The sequence below is a fragment of the Heterodontus francisci genome, chromosome 2, assembly GCF_036365525.1.
Source record: "Heterodontus francisci isolate sHetFra1 chromosome 2, sHetFra1.hap1, whole genome shotgun sequence".
NCBI classification, from domain to species: domain Eukaryota; kingdom Metazoa; phylum Chordata; class Chondrichthyes; order Heterodontiformes; family Heterodontidae; genus Heterodontus; species Heterodontus francisci.
This window is the reverse complement of record NC_090372.1, coordinates 217,670,205-217,686,992: the sequence shown is the minus strand read 5'-3', so window position 1 is coordinate 217,686,992 and position 16,788 is coordinate 217,670,205. Positions and strand designations below refer to the sequence as shown.

The window sequence follows — 16,788 nt, the reverse complement described above, 5'->3', positions numbered from 1 at the left end:
GGGGGCCGTCATGCTCTGAAATGATTGAACTCAATGTTCAGTCCGGCAGGCTGTAGTTTGCCTAATCGGTAAATGAGATGCTGTTCCTCGAGCTTGCATTGATATTCGCTGGAACACTGCAGCAATCCCAGGTCAGAGATGTGAGCATGAGAGCAGGGGCGGGGGTATTGAAATGGCAAGCAACCGGAAGCTCGGGGTCATGCTTACGGACTGAGCAGAGGTGTTCCACAAAGCAGTCACCCAATCTGCGCTTGGTCTCCCCAATGTAGAGGAGACCACATTGTCAGCAGCGAATACAGTATACTACATTGAAAGAAGTACAAGTTAATCACTGCTTCACCTGAAAGGAGTGTTTGGGACCTAGGATAGTGAGGAGAGAGGAGGTAAATGGGCAGGTATTACACCTCCTGCGATTGCAGGGAAGGTGCCGAGGTGGCGGGAGCAATGGAGGAGTGGACGAGGGTGTCATGGAGGGAACGGTCCCTTCAGAATGCTGACAGGGGAAGGGAGGGGAAGATGTGTTTGGAAGTGGCATCACGCTGGATGTGGCGGAAATGGCAGAGGATGATCCTTTGGATGTGGAGGCTGGTGAGGTGGAAAGTGAGCACAAGGGGAACCCTGTCGCGGTTCTGGGAGGGAGGGGAAGGGGTGGGGGTAGAGGTGCGGGAAATGGGCTGGACACGGTTGAGGGCCCTGTCAATCACAGTGGGGGGAATTGTCAGTTGAGGAAAAAGGAAGACATATCAGAAGTACTGTCATGGAAGGTCACATTATCAGAGCAGATGCGTCGGAGATGGAGAAACTGGGAGATGGAATGGAGTCCTTACAGGAGGCAGGGTGTGAAGAAGTGTATTCGAGGTAGCTGTGGGAGTCGGTGGGCTCATAATATTAGTAGACAGCCTATCCCCAGAGATGGAGACAGAGGAAGGGAAGTGTCGGAGATGGACCATGTAAAGGTGAGAGAAGGGTGTAAATTGGAAGCAAAGTTGATAAAGTTTTCTAGTTCCGGGAGGGACTTCAATAACTCCAATCCCATTCCTAACCAGATAATTATCCATCTGACTTTTAATGGAATTCATTGATACAACATTAATTGTATTTACGGGGAGTTTGTTCCACATTTAATAGCCAAGTTTCCTCCATCTCCCTTGACTGCTATGACATGGAATATTACCACAGATTACAAGTAGCTACATCACATTTTAAAGTTACTGCTGCGTTATTTGAAGGTCTAACATTCGGTCAGACATAAACTGGACACACAAAGACGTCTTGTCCAAACAATGAAACGATGCTTGCAAAACAGGATCATATTTTACCACTTAACGTATGAGCAGAACGGAGGTGTGGTGACTCGAGCAGTGTGCAAAGCTTAAATTAATAAGGGCGGCACAATGGCGCAGTGGTTAGCACCGCAGCCTCACAGCTCCAGCGACCCGGGTTCAATTCCGGGTCCTGCCTGTGTGGAGTTTGCAAGTTCTCCCTGTGTCTGCATGGGTTTCCTCTGGGTGCTCCTGTTTCCTCCCACATGCCAAAGACTTGCAGGTTGATAGGTAAATTGGCCATTATAAATTGCCCCTAGTATAGGTAGGTGGTAGGGAAGTATAGGGACAGGTGAGGATGTGGCAGAGATATGGAATTAGTGTAAGATTAGTATAAATGGTTGGTTGATGGTCGGCACAGACTCGGTGGGCCGAAGGGCCTGTTTAAGTGCTGTATCTCTAAATTAAAGTAAAAACGAATAAAGATTTGCAGAGGCAAATGTGGCCCAACGCTGACTTTCAGTGCAAAATGGTGATGACTGACATGGATGATCTCGCATTAGCCAACTCTTGACCCCTCTCAGAATAAGGAGGCCTGCCCAACTTAGAATGATCTCATATAGATTCATTAAAACCGTGGTGGACCGTGAACAGAGTCTTGAAATAAACCATTTACCAGCTTTTGCTTTTTTCTTAAAGTGAGGCATGAGAGAAAATGTCAACAGTTTCTGCTCAAAATGGACGCCAACATCCTCACGTGATCAGAGTGCCGTCGCGCTCTGCACAAAAGGCGCCACCACCCCACGTGCTGCTTCCAATGCGCAAGTCTGTCGCCTGAACTCTCGCACGCAAAAAATCAAACATCGCGATATCTGGAGAAAGCTGCGTGATTGGCTAACCGCCCACCGTGTCGCACGAGATTTCCGGGGTCACCATCGCGAGATCCCGGCTCGACCCCGGCGATTGAATGGCGGCTGTTTCTGGTGGATTGTGCTCGATGTTATTCCTGCTCGGTTGGCCTCTGAGACGCTGCCTTCCCTGGTGCGCAAGACGGTTCTATTGTTAGCTGAGCAATCCCTGTGGTAAGTGAGTAAGGTTTAGGCCGGGTGGGAGAAGTGCAGCCGCCGCCCATAGCAACTGGGAGAGATCCCCACGCCGGAATACTGAGAGCCCCAACAGGAGCCTTCAACCAGCGGGACTTGTGACCTCCAATAAACCAATCTGGGGGATCCTCTACGAACCCCACAAGCTCCAGTCTAATCTGTCAACATCGGGAAATCTATTAACTGCACAAACACTGGTTTCATCTGTTAATCTAAAGTGATCTATTAACCCCACTAGCACCAGATTAGTCCCAGAGTCTAGGGTGATCTATTAACCCCCCCCCTCTCCCAGTAACCCCAGATTAATCTGCCAGTGGGGATATGGTGCATAGTGGTGATGTCATTGAGCTAATAATTCAGAAACCCAGGTTAATACCCTAGCGACATTGTTTCAAATCCCACCACAACAACTGGTGGAATTTAAATTCTGTTAATTAAAAATCTGGAATTGAATGCTAGTCTCAGTAATGGTACCGTGAAACTATCATCGATTGTCGTAAAAACCTATCTGGTTCACTAATGTCCTTTAAGGAAGGAAATCTGCTGTCCTTACCTGGTCTGGCCTACATGTGACTCCAGACCCTCAGCAAAGTGGATGACTGCCCTCTGAAATGACCTAGCAAGTCACTCAGTTGTCAAGGGCAATTAGGGATGTGCAACAAATGCTGGCCTTGCCAGAGATGCCTGCATCCCATGAAGGAATAAAAAAAAGTCTAGGGTGATCTATTAAATGCCACAAACCCCAGATTAATCTCAGTCTAGGGTGACCCATTAACCCCATAAACCCCAGGTTAATATGTCAATCTGCAGTGATATGATTCGCTTCAGAAGAGCTGGCACAGACTCAATTAACCAAATGACTGCCTTCTGTGTTGTATTTATGATTCTATGACTTATTAACTCTGCAAATTCTCAGTTAATCTTTCAACCTGGGGTGACTGAGCAACCCCAGTAAGCATGGATTGTTGGGATTAACAGATCACTGCGGAGTGACTGATAATCTGGTTATTTAAATCATTGACTGGTGGAATGGGCCGACATGTGGCAGATGAAATTTAATGGAGAGAAGTGTGAAGTGATGCCTTTTGGTAGGAAGAATGAGAAGAGGCAATATAAACCTTAGGATACAATTCTGAAGGGATGCAGCAGCAGAAGGACCTGTGTATATGTGCACAAATTGTTGAAGGTGGCAGGGCAGGTAGAGGAAATGGTTAATAAGGCATTTGGGATCCTGGGCTTTATAAATAGAGGCATAGAGTACTAAAGCTAGGAAATTATGGTTAACCTTTATAAAAGGCTGGTTTGGCCCCAACTGGAGAATTGTGTCCAATTCTGGGCACCACACTTTAGGAAGGCTGTGAAGACTTTGGAGAGGGTGCAGAAAAGATTTACAAAAATGTTCTAGTGACGGGAGACTTCACTTTCATGGATAGATTGGCAAAGCTAGGGCTGTTCTCTTCAGCGAAGAGAAGGTTGAAAAGCGATAGAGGTATTCAAAATCATGAGGGGTCTGGACAGAGTAGGTAGGGAGAAACTATTCCCATGGGTAGAAGGGTGGTGAGCCAGAGGGCAATGATTTAAGGTGAGTGGCAAAAGAACCAAAGGCAAACGTTTTCATGCTGTCTGTGGTTATGACCTGGAATGTACTGCCTGAGAGTGTGGTAGAGGTAGATTCAATCATGGCTTTTAAAACCAAATTAGATAATTATCTGAAAACAAAAATTAGAGGGGTGGGGAGTGAGACTAGCTGAGTTACTCTTGCACAATGGGCTGAATGGCCTCCTTCTGTGCTGTAACCATTCTCTGATTTCATGATTGCTGTTTGTGGGACCTTGTCCCTACATTACAGCAGTGACTATACTACAAATATACTGTAAATGTCCTTCAGACATGAAAGGCGCGATAGTAATCCTTTGTCTGTTTTATTTGGGGCATATAAAAGGCTGGTTAACAAAGTTGAAGCTCATGGAATAGGAGGGTCAGTGTCCAATTGGATAAAAAATTAGCTTAAGGACAGATAACAGCGAGTTGTCGTTAATGGTTGCTTTTCAGACTAGAGGATGGTAGACAGTTGTGTTCCCCAGAGTCAGTGCTGGGACCACAGCTTTTTTTTGATATATGAATCTTTGAATACAGAGTAGAATCTCAAAACCTGCTGACCACACCAAACTTGGAGGTGTGGCAAACAGTGAGGATGATATGAACTGCCTGCAACAGGACATAGATAGGCTGGCAGAATGGCCAGACAGGTGGCAGAAGGAATTTAATACTGACCCTTGTGAGGTGATACATTTTGGCAGAAGGAATGGGGAGAGGCAACATATACTTAATGGCACAGTTCTAAAGAGTGTGCTGGAACAGAGGGACCTTGGGGTGCATGTGCAACGATCTTTGAAGGTGTCGTGAAGTAAACAGACTTGGCACGGTGAGTACTCGCAACCTACTTTTATTGATTTGTGCACAAGGAGAACAGCCACAGCACGGCCCACAGTGGGGCTCACTGCAATGTTCTAAAGAGTTTCCACGAAACAGTGGCAATTATAGTGTTCTGTAACCAATAGTCTTACAATAATAATTTCAATCCTTAATTTGCATTCAAAAACACCAATGATCCTACAGTTGAGCATTTTCCCTAAACGAATGGGATACAGCATTAATTCAATCCTTCGTTTACATATCTATCTCACCATTGGCCTTGCAGCTGGTACAGCAGTCCATAGCTTGAGACAGAAAAGCACATTCTGTCTCAGCAACACTCATTTAATCTCAACTCCCTTGCCTAGTACATTCCTAAGGAACAGCTAATGTATAAACATGATGACTAGCCAAACCCACGCCCCTTTGTCCAAGGCTGGCTCACCTCAGATTCCACACTCCCCCCCCTTTTGTCCTGAAAGGACAATCCCCAGCCATCACTCAAGTCCTATGTCTGCTAGCCGCTGGGCTTCATCCTTAGTGGCGTCCTGGTCCCTGAGGAGAGGGAGGAGATGGGTTGTTGGGCTGTCACTAGGACCCTGGAGGTTTTGTGACCGGCATACGGAATGGATGCAGCAGAGGGAGAGTTGGATGATAATGTACAGGATGATGAGCAGGGCAAGACCCACGACAAGGTATTTGAGAAGAGTTCTAAAAAGGTCTCCAAACCACCCGCCGACGTTGGGAAGCCACCCCCACCAGTCAGAGGGCTTTTCCTGAGCCACTGAGTGGAGGAGGCGCACCTGGTCCTGGATGGAATGTGCATCTGTCTCAATCCTCTGATCCTCATTAACGTAAAAGCAACATGTCTCATTAATAGCTGCACAAACCCCACCTTGTGCTGCCAGCAAGAAGTCAGGGCCATGCGGTTCTGGAGTACTACCCTCGAGAGGGACTTAACCTCCAACTGCAGGCCCTGAATGGCATCTACCATTTTATTCTCAATAAGTTCCATGGTAGCAGAGATATTAACAATGGCCTTTTCCAACTCTGAGACCCCCAGGCCCGGGATGAGGACTCGAATAAACTGATGGAACCTGGTGTTACGGGTGACCAATGGGTTCGGGGCCGCTCGTTTATGACGCTGCACAGGTCCCAGGTGGTTATGAAGAGAGTGAATGGCAAGGTGTTCAACCCCGAAGGCCTCGGACGATATTGCCAAGGGTGCAGATGCCTGCCCAATCGGTGGGGGAGGTTTTTGTACGCCCTGTTTCTGCAAAGCCTGAACGAGCCATGGCGGACAAGGGTTGGGTACCAATACGTGGAGTTCTGGCAGAAGTTAAGCCATCTCCAAACAAAAGACGAATTTGTTTGGGCATACCAGTGGATGTGGCAGGTCCGGCTGAGTCTCAGCGCTTGCAGGGCCAGCAAGTCGGGGCATCCAGACTGATTCTTGTAATTGCAAGGTATATATACTCTACCACACTTACTATACTCATCAGTATAGTAGCCATTGGAGGTCCAAGTATAGGTGAAATTATTTGAGGTAAGATTGTACGATCGTTGGCAATCACACCCATCCTTGTTAGAGTTTGTGAGATTGGCCTCAGACCTAGGGACCTGGGAAAGTCATTCTGACTCCTTGTCTTCACACTCCCAAAAGGAGGTCATAGGATCAGACTGATTATAGAACCGGAATCGAGCTTCCCGGTAATTGTAATCAGCAAGGTCGGCACAGGAACCCAATGGCAATTCACCCACCCGAGTACTACCCCGAGTATAGTTCCTTCTAACGCATAGCCAGGCTGAACCCTTAACGGTCACAGAAGTGGGCTGTCGCCTCCAAATGGGCGCGCGGTGGATGAGGGCCCCCGTATTACCTTGGGACCATGCGGAATCTGAGGGGAGAGCCACAAAATGCATCTCAGAGGAGGAGGGGTTAGTGGGAAAATGAGTGCAGATCCAACATTTGGTCCGATTGCCCTGCGAGGCGTTGGCCTGCATCCTCTGGACCGCGGAATTGTCAGTCCATGCTTCCACAAGGGCCGCGTAGGAAAGGGTTAAGATCAAAGTCCACATCTTGATGGCACAGTCAAAGTTTTTTTTTCAAGCACTTTTGTCCGCAGTCAGTGCCCGCTTGACGTGTGAGACATGAATCCACAAAGGTCGCCCCTCGACTTTTACGGCCGTGTGGGTGGTCAGTAGCACTTGGTAAGGGCCCTCCCAGTGAGGTTCCAGTCAGTGTTTCCTTCGGAAGATCTTCACAAGGACCAAATCCCCTGGCTGGTACAGGTGGCACCCTTCAATGGTAACTTTCTTCTGCGCCTCAGCAACCTGGGAATGTAAACCTTTGAGAGAATTAGTCAATGCTATACAATAACCCATCATTCCTTCATCCATGGAGTGGATATCCATCTGCTTAACAGTAAGGGGTGGGGAAACAGGGAGGTGCATGGGACGTCCCATAACTATCTCATAAGGTGACAGGGAGGTGGTACGGTTAGGATGAGAGCGCATGGTCATGAGGGCCATGGGTAGGGCTTCGGGCCATTTCTGTCCTGTTTCCTCTCTCAATTTAGCTAACTTGTTTTTCAATATCCCATTTTGCCTCTCCACCGCCCCCGTAGACTGGGGATGGTAAGGGCAGGAGATTTGGTGTTTACACTGTAATACTTTCAATAATTCTCGTACCACCATCCCCGTAAAATGGGGGCCATTGTCGCTAGATATGATTTCAGGGATTCCAAACCTAGGCACATATGCACGTAACAGTAACTTGGCAACAGTAATAGCATCGTTCCTTCTGGTTGGGTATGCTTCTACCCATCGTGAAAACAAGCACACAACAACAAGCACATAGTTGTATCCCATGCATTTAGGCATTTGTATAAAGTCCATCTGTAAATGCACAAAAGGGCCCCAAGGCTGTGGGCCCACCGCTGCAGTCACTGGAGGTGTCTTTCCCGGGTTATAGCGTTGGCAGAGCAGGCACTGTGCGGCCACCCTTCCTGCCATGGTGGAAAATCCTGGTGCAAACCACATCTGCTGCGCCATCCTGGTCATATCCCCACTTTGCCCACATGGGTGAACTCATGTAACATGCGGGCAAGCCAGGGCAGGAGTGAAGCAGGAGCCACAGCGCGTCCATCCGGGGAGCACCAGAGACCGTCAGAACTCTGGGCGCACTGTGCGCAAAGCCATGCACCTTGCTCCGAGCGAGGAGCTTGAGATTGTAAGCAAATAACATCAGAAAAATCAGTAAACTGGGTAGGGGTGGCAGCCTGATAGCAAAGGGGAACCACGTACCCGGTTGGATCGGCCGCGGCTGCCCGTGCGGCCCCGTCCGCCCTATCATTACCGTGAGAAATAAAATCATCACCATTGGTATGGGCCGCACACTTAATTACGGTGAGAGATGACGGTAGCTGAATAGCCGAAAGGAGGTTAGCAATCAGTTGTCCGTGTCGAACCGGGGTACCGGACGAGGTAAGGAAGCCATGAAGTTTCCACAACTGTCCGAAGTCATGGGTGACTCTAAAAGCGTAGCGAGAGTCAGTGTAGATATTAACTGATTGTCCGGAGGCGAGAACACATGCACGGGTGAGGGCAAACAGTTCAGCAGCTTGTGCAGAGCAAGCAGGTGGCAAACTGGTGGATTCTACAATAGAGTGGAGATCGCAGATAGCATATCCAGTTTGAGGTTGGCCGTTCGGAGCTCGGGTGGAGGAGCGGTCAACAAAGAGGACAAAATCAGGATTTGGTAACGGACAATCCCGCAGATCCGGTCGAGGGAGGGTGGAAAACTGCATGACAGTCTCACAATCGTGAGGGTCACCGTCGTTCTCCGTGGGTAGGAGGGTCGCAGGGTTGAGGGTAGTGCAGCGGACAATGGTCAAGGAAGGGTCCCCCAGGAGAGCCATAGAGGCAGCAACGCCCTCGGGCCAGCGCAAAGGGACAAGGTAGTAAGAACATAACACTCACCCAGGTGGGGAGATACTTCCTGACTGTACTGGGGGTCTGGACCGTCTGCTGAGCAGTGGGCTGTGCAGTGGAGATGATCGTGCCAGTCTTGCAGGGGGTAGAAATAAGCGCCCAGGATTTCTCGGACCTGGTAATCACCTGGTAGATGAAGGAATAACTTCTTGAGGCAAGACGAGAGATCGACATTCCCGAAATTCCACCACCACACGTAGGGGTGGACTGAGTCCTCATACTCAGCCGCCTGTAGCAAGGCACAAACCGTTGGGTACGTTGATTCTGGGACCTCGAGTTGAACGCCTTCGGGGAACAAACCAGTATGCACCTGAGCTTGCAGAGTAAATCACGTCCAAGGAGATTAACAGGTACATCGGTGCCGAGGAGGAATTGGTGTTCGCCAGTTCTGCCTGAGAGAGAGAACTGCACCTCATCTGACAAAGGGAATGACAACGGTTGTCCCGACACGCCAATGACACAGACGCTCTATTGTGATGGATGAATATCAGGAGCTTCATCTGTGCATATAGTAGAGTAAGTGGCCTCAGTATCTATCAGAAAATTCATCAAATGGCTGTTAATTACCAATGGTATAATAGGCTCTTCAGCGGTAATGATGGGCAATAGGTGGGCGTGGCATCCCTAACGTTGTGGGCCTGGTGGACCGAAGGGTTTATGCATGGTATAGGGAGCTGTCAGGGGTGCCGGGGGTGGTGGAGGCAGAAATGGCGCTGCTGCGGGGTCCTGTGCCGGTGGTCCTTGAGGGCAATTCCGGGACCAGTGTCCCCGAAGGCCACATATAAAACAGGCACCTGTATTGCCTCCCCGGCCGGTCTGCCAGCTTCTTCTGCGTCCACCATTCTGGCCCCATTGCAATTGGTGCTGACCAGGCCCTGACAGACCGGCATATAAAAGCTTGCTGGCGCCCTTATCTCCAAGCTTGGGTTTTTGATATTGGAGTTGACGCTCACAATGTTGGAGAGCGCTAATGATTTCAGGCAAATTCTGTTTACCCTCCCACCCAACTCAGTGTAAACATTCTCTTTAGGTCAGGCTGCAACCCCTGTACAAGACCATTGACAAGCGCTGGCATACCAGCGTCTATAGCAATACCGGAACATTTATTAAACACTGAGTGAAAACGTTCAACATAATCCCGTACATCTTCATCTGGCCTTTGAATGGTACTGTGAATCTTATGCCAATCCACTGTATCGGGGAACGACTTGCGTAAGGCTGCACAAAGACGCTCCCATAGTTGGTTCAGACTGTGCGCATCAATGTCCCCTGTCGGCCACTGAGCCTGTTCGCGGATCGGTCTCCACCTTTGCGTGCCCAAACACGCATCAAGAACAACATCCATATCATCTTTAGTGGGACTGTGACATTTCCGAAGGATTTCAAATTTCTGTATAAATTTTTCAACACCATCCTTAGGGTAGGGGGTGGATTCAACAATAGCCCGTAGCACTGAGGGCGTCCATGGACGGTAATCATTTACAGGTTCTCCCTAAGATCCAGGGAAGGCACGCAGGGACATCAGCCTAGCCCGGGCCCTGGTGTTCTGTTTGGGCCCCACACTGTCTGTAGCACTGTCAGAGTGGGACGGTGGAGAGGGAGCTGAGGGCAAGCTGGCATGTCCAGGGTGTTCATGAGGTGGGGGAAGATAGGGTTCGACTGGATGGGGTTGAGGTTGGGCTTGGTGCGCTCCTTCATGAGGGGCTGACGGGGAAGGGTATGGCGGTGACCACTCCTCTTCCTGTTCGACAGGAGGTTTAGACTTAATAGAACCCGGGTCCTTTGATGTTTGCGTGACCAGGATCCTGGCTTTGGGTTGCCTCACTTCCTCAGACCTTCGCACACTTTCCTGACTCTTTCTACGCAACTCATCCAAACGCTTCTGCATCTCCTTTCGCCACTGGAGATATGCAGACAATCCTACATTTTTCTTACCACTTTTCTCCATTTCTCCCAAAACACACCCCAGCTTCTCAATTCGGTCCCGGTTAAAGGTGCCGTCAGGCGGGAATGCCTTTTCCTTACCCTGCGTCCACTTCGAGACATGTAAAATATAGTGTTCTGTAACCAATAGTCTTACAATAATAATTTCAATCCTTAATTTGCTTTCTGGTCCGTAATGTACATAAATATATGCATTCGGTGTTCCCTTGGGAGGGGGGCCAGCCCCCCCTTGTTAACGAATTCCCCATATTAAAAAAAACAGACCATACCTTGCCGGCCGGCGTTCCGTTCGAATTACTTAGTATTGTCCGGATCCGGATGGGGACTCTAACCCCGAGGGGGTCTCTAACCACCCTCTGAGGGGGACTCTAACTACCCTCAACTTTTGGGGACTCTAACCCCGAGGGGGAATCTAACCACCCTCAAACTTCTGACTTACCCCGGTAGTGCTACACAGGTGAACGTTTGCGTTTCCTCGGTCAAAACCTCGTAATGCCGAAATCAGGCAGCTGCGGCCATCGAGCTGTTGACCCACGAGGCACCACGCTATTCTCCCGTGCTAGCACTCCGGGGGTTCGTCATCTCGGTGGATACCTCCAAGAAACTGTTGTGAAATAAACAGACTTGGCACGGGGAGTACTCGCAACCTACTTTTATTGACTTGTGCACAAGGAGAACAGCCACAGTGCGGCCCACAGTGAGGCTCACTGCAATGTTCTAAAGAGTTTCCGCAAAACAGTGGCAATTATAGTGTTCTGTAACCAATAGTCTTACAATAATAATTTCAATCCTTAATTTGCATTCAAAAACACCAATGATACTACAGTTGAGCATTTTCCCTAAACGAATGGGATACAGCATTAATTCAATCCTTCGTTTACATATCTATCTCACCATTGGCCTTGCAGCTGGTACAGCAGTCCATAGCTGGAGACAGAAAAGCACATTCTGTCTCAGCAACACTCATTTAATCTCAACTCCCTCGCCTAGTACATTCCTAAGGAACAGCTAATGTATAAACATGATGACTAGCCAAACCCACGCCCCTTTGTCCAAGGATGGCTCACCTCAGATTCCACAAAGGTGGCAGGACATATTGAGAGAGTGATTAATAAAGCATATGGCATCTTGGTATTCATAAGTACAGGCATTGAGTACAAAAGCAGGGAGTGTTGCGCCTAGTTCTGGTCACCATACTTCAGGAAGGATGTGAGAGTCCTTGAGAGGTTGCAGAGGAAATTTAGCTGAAAGATTCCAGGAATGGAGGATTTTAGTTACAAGGTTAGGTTGGAAAAGCTGGGTTTGTTCTCAGATCAAAGGAGATTGAAGGGAGATTTAATAGAAGTGTACAGTATTATGACAGGCTTAAATAAGTTTGATAAGGAAAAGATGTTCCCATTAACAGATGGTATAAGGACTAGGGGGACACAAATTGAAGGCTTTGGGCAAATGATGCAGGGAGAATGTGAGGAAGAACTTTTTTACACTGTGGGTGCAATGACTGAAACCCGCTGCCCATAAGGATGGTGGAAGCAGAGACAATCAATGACTTCAAGAGGAAGTTGGATGCAGCTTGAGAGAAATAGACTTGCAGGGCTGCGGGGATCGAGCCAGGGAGTAGGACTGACAGCATAGCTCCGTGGAGAGTTGACATGGACTTGATGGACCGAATGGCCTCCTTCTGTGCCGTAAATGACACTCTATATTTCATTTACCACTTGAAAAGTTTTTGATGAGTTTTTAATGTGGGCTGTGGCTCCCAGTGCTCATGTCCATGTTATACACAGGACCTTTAAATATGTTGAATGTTTACCCAAAGGTTTGTGCAACCTCATCAAAGCCTCTTCTCCTATTCCAATCTCAACCTTAGTGATGTTCTGCATAGTCATTCTTAGCCTTTCACTTAGGTTTCTTGATTTTTAAAAATTGAGCAATATTTTGACTGTTTACAGGAGTTGACAGTATGTATGCAGTGTATCGCCAAGCACACCCTCCAACAGGGCTTGAGTTTGCTATCTACTGCAGCTTCTTTTCGAACACTGAGCGAAATCTGGTGGTGGCTGGAACATCTCAGCTGCAGGTTTACAGATTGATCCATGATGCAGAGGTGAGTTCTAGTGGAAGTTCAATATGTTAATTATTTGGACATTTGTCATCTACAATTACAAAAAAAGAGGTTCTTCACTATTCACTAATCACCTGAAGATGATTATTCCTTTCCAGGGCACTAGTTTACAGCCATCTTGTGTTCCATCGCAGAGGGCGATGCAGCTAAATATGATTCTGTTTTCACCAAATGTGAACGTGCTCAGTTTCCGGGAGGGATCACTGAATTTTAAAAAATTCGTTGGTGGGATGTGGGCAACGCAGGCAAGGCCAGCATTTATTGTCCATCCCTAATTGCCGCTGAGAATATGGTGGTGAGCCAACTTCTTGAACTGCTGCAGTCCTTGTGGTGTAGGTACACCCATAGTGCAGTTAGGGAGGGTGTTCCAGAATTTTGACCCAGCGGCAATCAAGGAACGACGATATATTTCGAAGTCAGGATAGTGTTTGACGTGGAAGGGAACTTGCAGGTGCCGGTGTTCCTGTGTGCTTTCAGCCTTTCTTCTAGCTGGTAGAGGTTGTGGGATTGGCAGGAGCCTTGGTGAGTTGCTGGAGTGTATCATGTAGATAGTACACACTTCAGGCATGGTGCACCGGTGGTGGAGGGAATGAATATTTAAAGGGGTGCCAGTCCAGCAAGCTACTTTGTCCTGGATACTGATGTGTTTCTTGAGTATTGTTGAAGCTACAAGGGCAATTAGGGATGGGCAATAAATGCTGGCCTAGCAAGTGACACCCACATCCCAGGGACAAATAAAAAAAACTCATCCAGGCAAGTGGGGAGTATGCCATCACACTCCTGACTTGTGCGTTGCAGATGGTGGACAGACTTTGGGAAGCCAGGAGATGAGTTACTTGCTGTGGAATTCCCAGTCTTTGATCTGATCTTGTAACCACATTATTTATGTGGCTGGTACAAGTTTCTGGTCAAGGTTACCCCGGGATGTTGATAGTGGGGTATTGAGAAATGGCAATGCTGTTGACTGTCAAGGGGAGATAGTTAGATTCTCTCTTGTTGGAGATCGTCATTGCCTGGCACTTGTGTGGTGCCAATGTTACTTGCCACTTATCAGCCCAAGCCTGAATGAAGTGATTGGCCTTGAACAACCACAGCCATTGTGCTAGGTATGATTCCAAGATGTGGTGAGTATTCCCCTTGATTCCCATTTACTTCAATTTTACTAGGACTGCTTGATACCATTCTCGGTCAAATGCTGCTTAGGTGTCAAGGGCAGTCACGCTTGCTTCACCTCTAGAATTCAGCTCTTTTGTCCATGTTTGGACTAAGGTTGCAATGAGGTCAGGAGCCAAATTGTCCTTTTTGGGGACAGGCCATAACTGGCAATTTTCCAAATTATCGGGTAGATTCCAGTATTGCAGCTATAGTGAAACAACTTGGCTAGGGACATGGTTTCTGCCGGAGCACAAGTCTTCAGTACTACATCTGGGACGTTGTCAGGAAGTTAGAAATGTGGCTGTTTTCCTCACCTAACTTGAGTGTTGAGGTCAGTCACAAGTGGTCCCTCCCTGAAGTGGAGACAAAATAACCAGATTAACAGTCACCACTAGTCCAAGGACTGCTCTAAATCCTACTTTTCTTTCATATGACACAGTGCTGAATATTTTGAGAGATGATTTGAATATCTAGTTAATGTGCTTTCTTCTTCCACATTCTGGAAACATCTCAGTAGTTATTTGGCTAAATAGCCATGACTGCCAGGGCCACTTGTCAGTGGCTTCAATATCCCTTAGGACGAGGAGAAAGATCAGTCTCTGGTTCTGTTTGCTAACTAGCTGTTTCTGGTGAAAGTGCATGGCGCCTATTTTGAGAGGCATGAAACAGGGCTGTGTTCTCGCACCTACACTGTTTGGGATCTCCTTCTCCCTGCTGCTCTCACATGCGTTCATGTCTTCAGAGGAAGGAATTTTCCTCCACACAAGATCAGGTGGCAGGTTGTTCAACCTTGCCCGTCTAAGAGCGAAGACCAAAGTACGGAAAGTCCTCATCAGGGAACTTCTCTTTGCTGACGATGCTGCATTAACATCTCACACTGAAGAGTGTCTGCAGAGACTCATCGACAGGTTTGCGGCTGCCTGCAACGAATTTGGCCTAACCATCAGCCTCAAGAAAACGAACATCATGGATCAGGACGTCAGAAATGCTCCATCCATCGATATCGGCAACCACGCTCTGGAAGTGGTTCAAGAGTTCACCTACCTAGGCTCAACTATCACCAGTAACCTGTCTCTCGATGCAGAAATCAACAAGCGCATGGGAAAGGCTTCCACTGCTATGTCCAGACTGGCCAAGAGAGTGTGGGAAAATGGCGCACTGACACGGAACACAAAAGTCCGAGTGTATCAAGCCTGTGTCCTCAGTACCTTGCTCTACGGCAGCGAGGCCTGAACAACGTACATCAGCCAAGAGCGACGTCTCAATTCATTCCATCTTTGCTGCCTCCAGAGAATCCTTGGCATCAGGTGGCAGGACCGTATCTCCAACACAGAAGTCCTCGAGGCGGCCAACATCCCCAGCGTATACACCCTACTGAGCCAGCGGTGATTGAGATAGCTTGGCCATGTGAGCCGCATGGAAGATGGCAGGATCCCCAAGGACACGTTGTACAGCCAGCTCGTCATTGGTATCAAACCCACCGGCCGTCCATGTCTCCGTTTTAAAGACGTCTGCAAATGTGACATGAAGTCCTGTGACATTGATCACAAGTCGTGTGAGTCAGTTGCCAGCGATCGCCAGAGCTGGTGGGCAGCCATAAAGGCGGGGCTACAGTGTGGCGAGTCGAAGAGACTTAGCAGTTGGCAGGAAAAAAGACAGAAGCGCAAGGGGAGAGCCAACTGTGTAACAGCCCCAACAACCAATCTTATCTATAGTACCTGTGGAAGAGTCTTTCACTCTCGAATTGGTCTTTATAGCCACTCCAGGCACTGCTTCACTAACCACTGACCACCTCCAGGCGCTTACCCATTGTCTCCCAAGACAGGGAGACCAAAGAAGAAGAAGATTATGTCGAATGGTAATTTGGTAAAATGTGCTATTGACCCTCCTCCAGCTGCCTCCTGTTACTCACTGCATAAGATTGGCCACAGGCATGGAATTGTACTGTCGTCAGAAGTTAACACCTTCAAGAGAGGAGGGCACAACATAGAAACATGGGAACAGCAGTATGACATTCAGCTCCTCCAGCCTGATCCACCATTTAGTTAAATCCTGGCTGATCGTTACTTCAAGTCCATTTATCACCTTTTCTCCATTAATACCCTTACCTGACATAAAAATCTATTAGTTTATCTATTTATTTCTGGAATGGCGGGATTGTCCTATGAGGAGAGATTGAGGAGACTGGGCCTGTATTCTCTAGCATTTAGAAGAATGAGAGATGATCTCTTTGAAGCATACAAAATTCTTACAGGGTAGATGCAGGAAGGATGTTTCCCTTGGAACCAGGGGACACAGTCTCAGAATAAGAAGTAGGCCATTTAGGATTGAGAGGAGGAGGATTTCTTCACTCAGAGGGTGGTGAATCTTTGGAATTCTCTAAACCAGAGGGCTGTGGAAGTTCAGTCATTGAGTATGTTCAAGACAGAAGTCGATAGATTTCTGGATATTAAAGGAATCAAGGGTTATGGGGATAATGTGGGAAAATGGAGTTGAGGTAGAAGATCAGCCATGATCAAGTTGAATGGCGGAGTAGACTTGAGGGGCCGAATGGCCTACTCATGATCCTATTTCCTATGTTCCTATGATCTCACTTTTGAAAGTTCCAATTCACCCAGCATCCGCAGTCTTTTGTGGGTGAGAGTGTTCAGGATTTCCGTTGCCCTTTTGTGTGAATAAAGTGCTTCCTGAGTTTACTCCCAAATGAACTTGCTCTAATTTTAATATCATGCTTTCTTGTTTTGGATACCCTCACTGGAGCAAATACTGTGTATCTACCTCATTGAATCCC

The 16,788-nt window shown here is 47.9% G+C and overlaps 1 protein-coding gene across 1 annotated transcript in view; it reads left to right on the top strand.

The window, feature by feature from the left end:
• The first annotated feature begins 2,204 nt into the window (after positions 1–2,204).
• The window catches only part of cpsf1 (cleavage and polyadenylation specific factor 1), a 114,172-nt gene continuing 99,588 nt past the window's right edge, over positions 2,205–16,788 (top strand). Inside the window, exons 1-2 of the mRNA XM_068015755.1 lie at positions 2,205–2,344; positions 12,670–12,824. Coding sequence (XP_067871856.1) covers positions 12,681–12,824 — 144 coding nt within the window. The 5' untranslated portion in view covers positions 2,205–2,344; positions 12,670–12,680. The remainder of the gene's footprint in view (positions 2,345–12,669; positions 12,825–16,788) is intronic.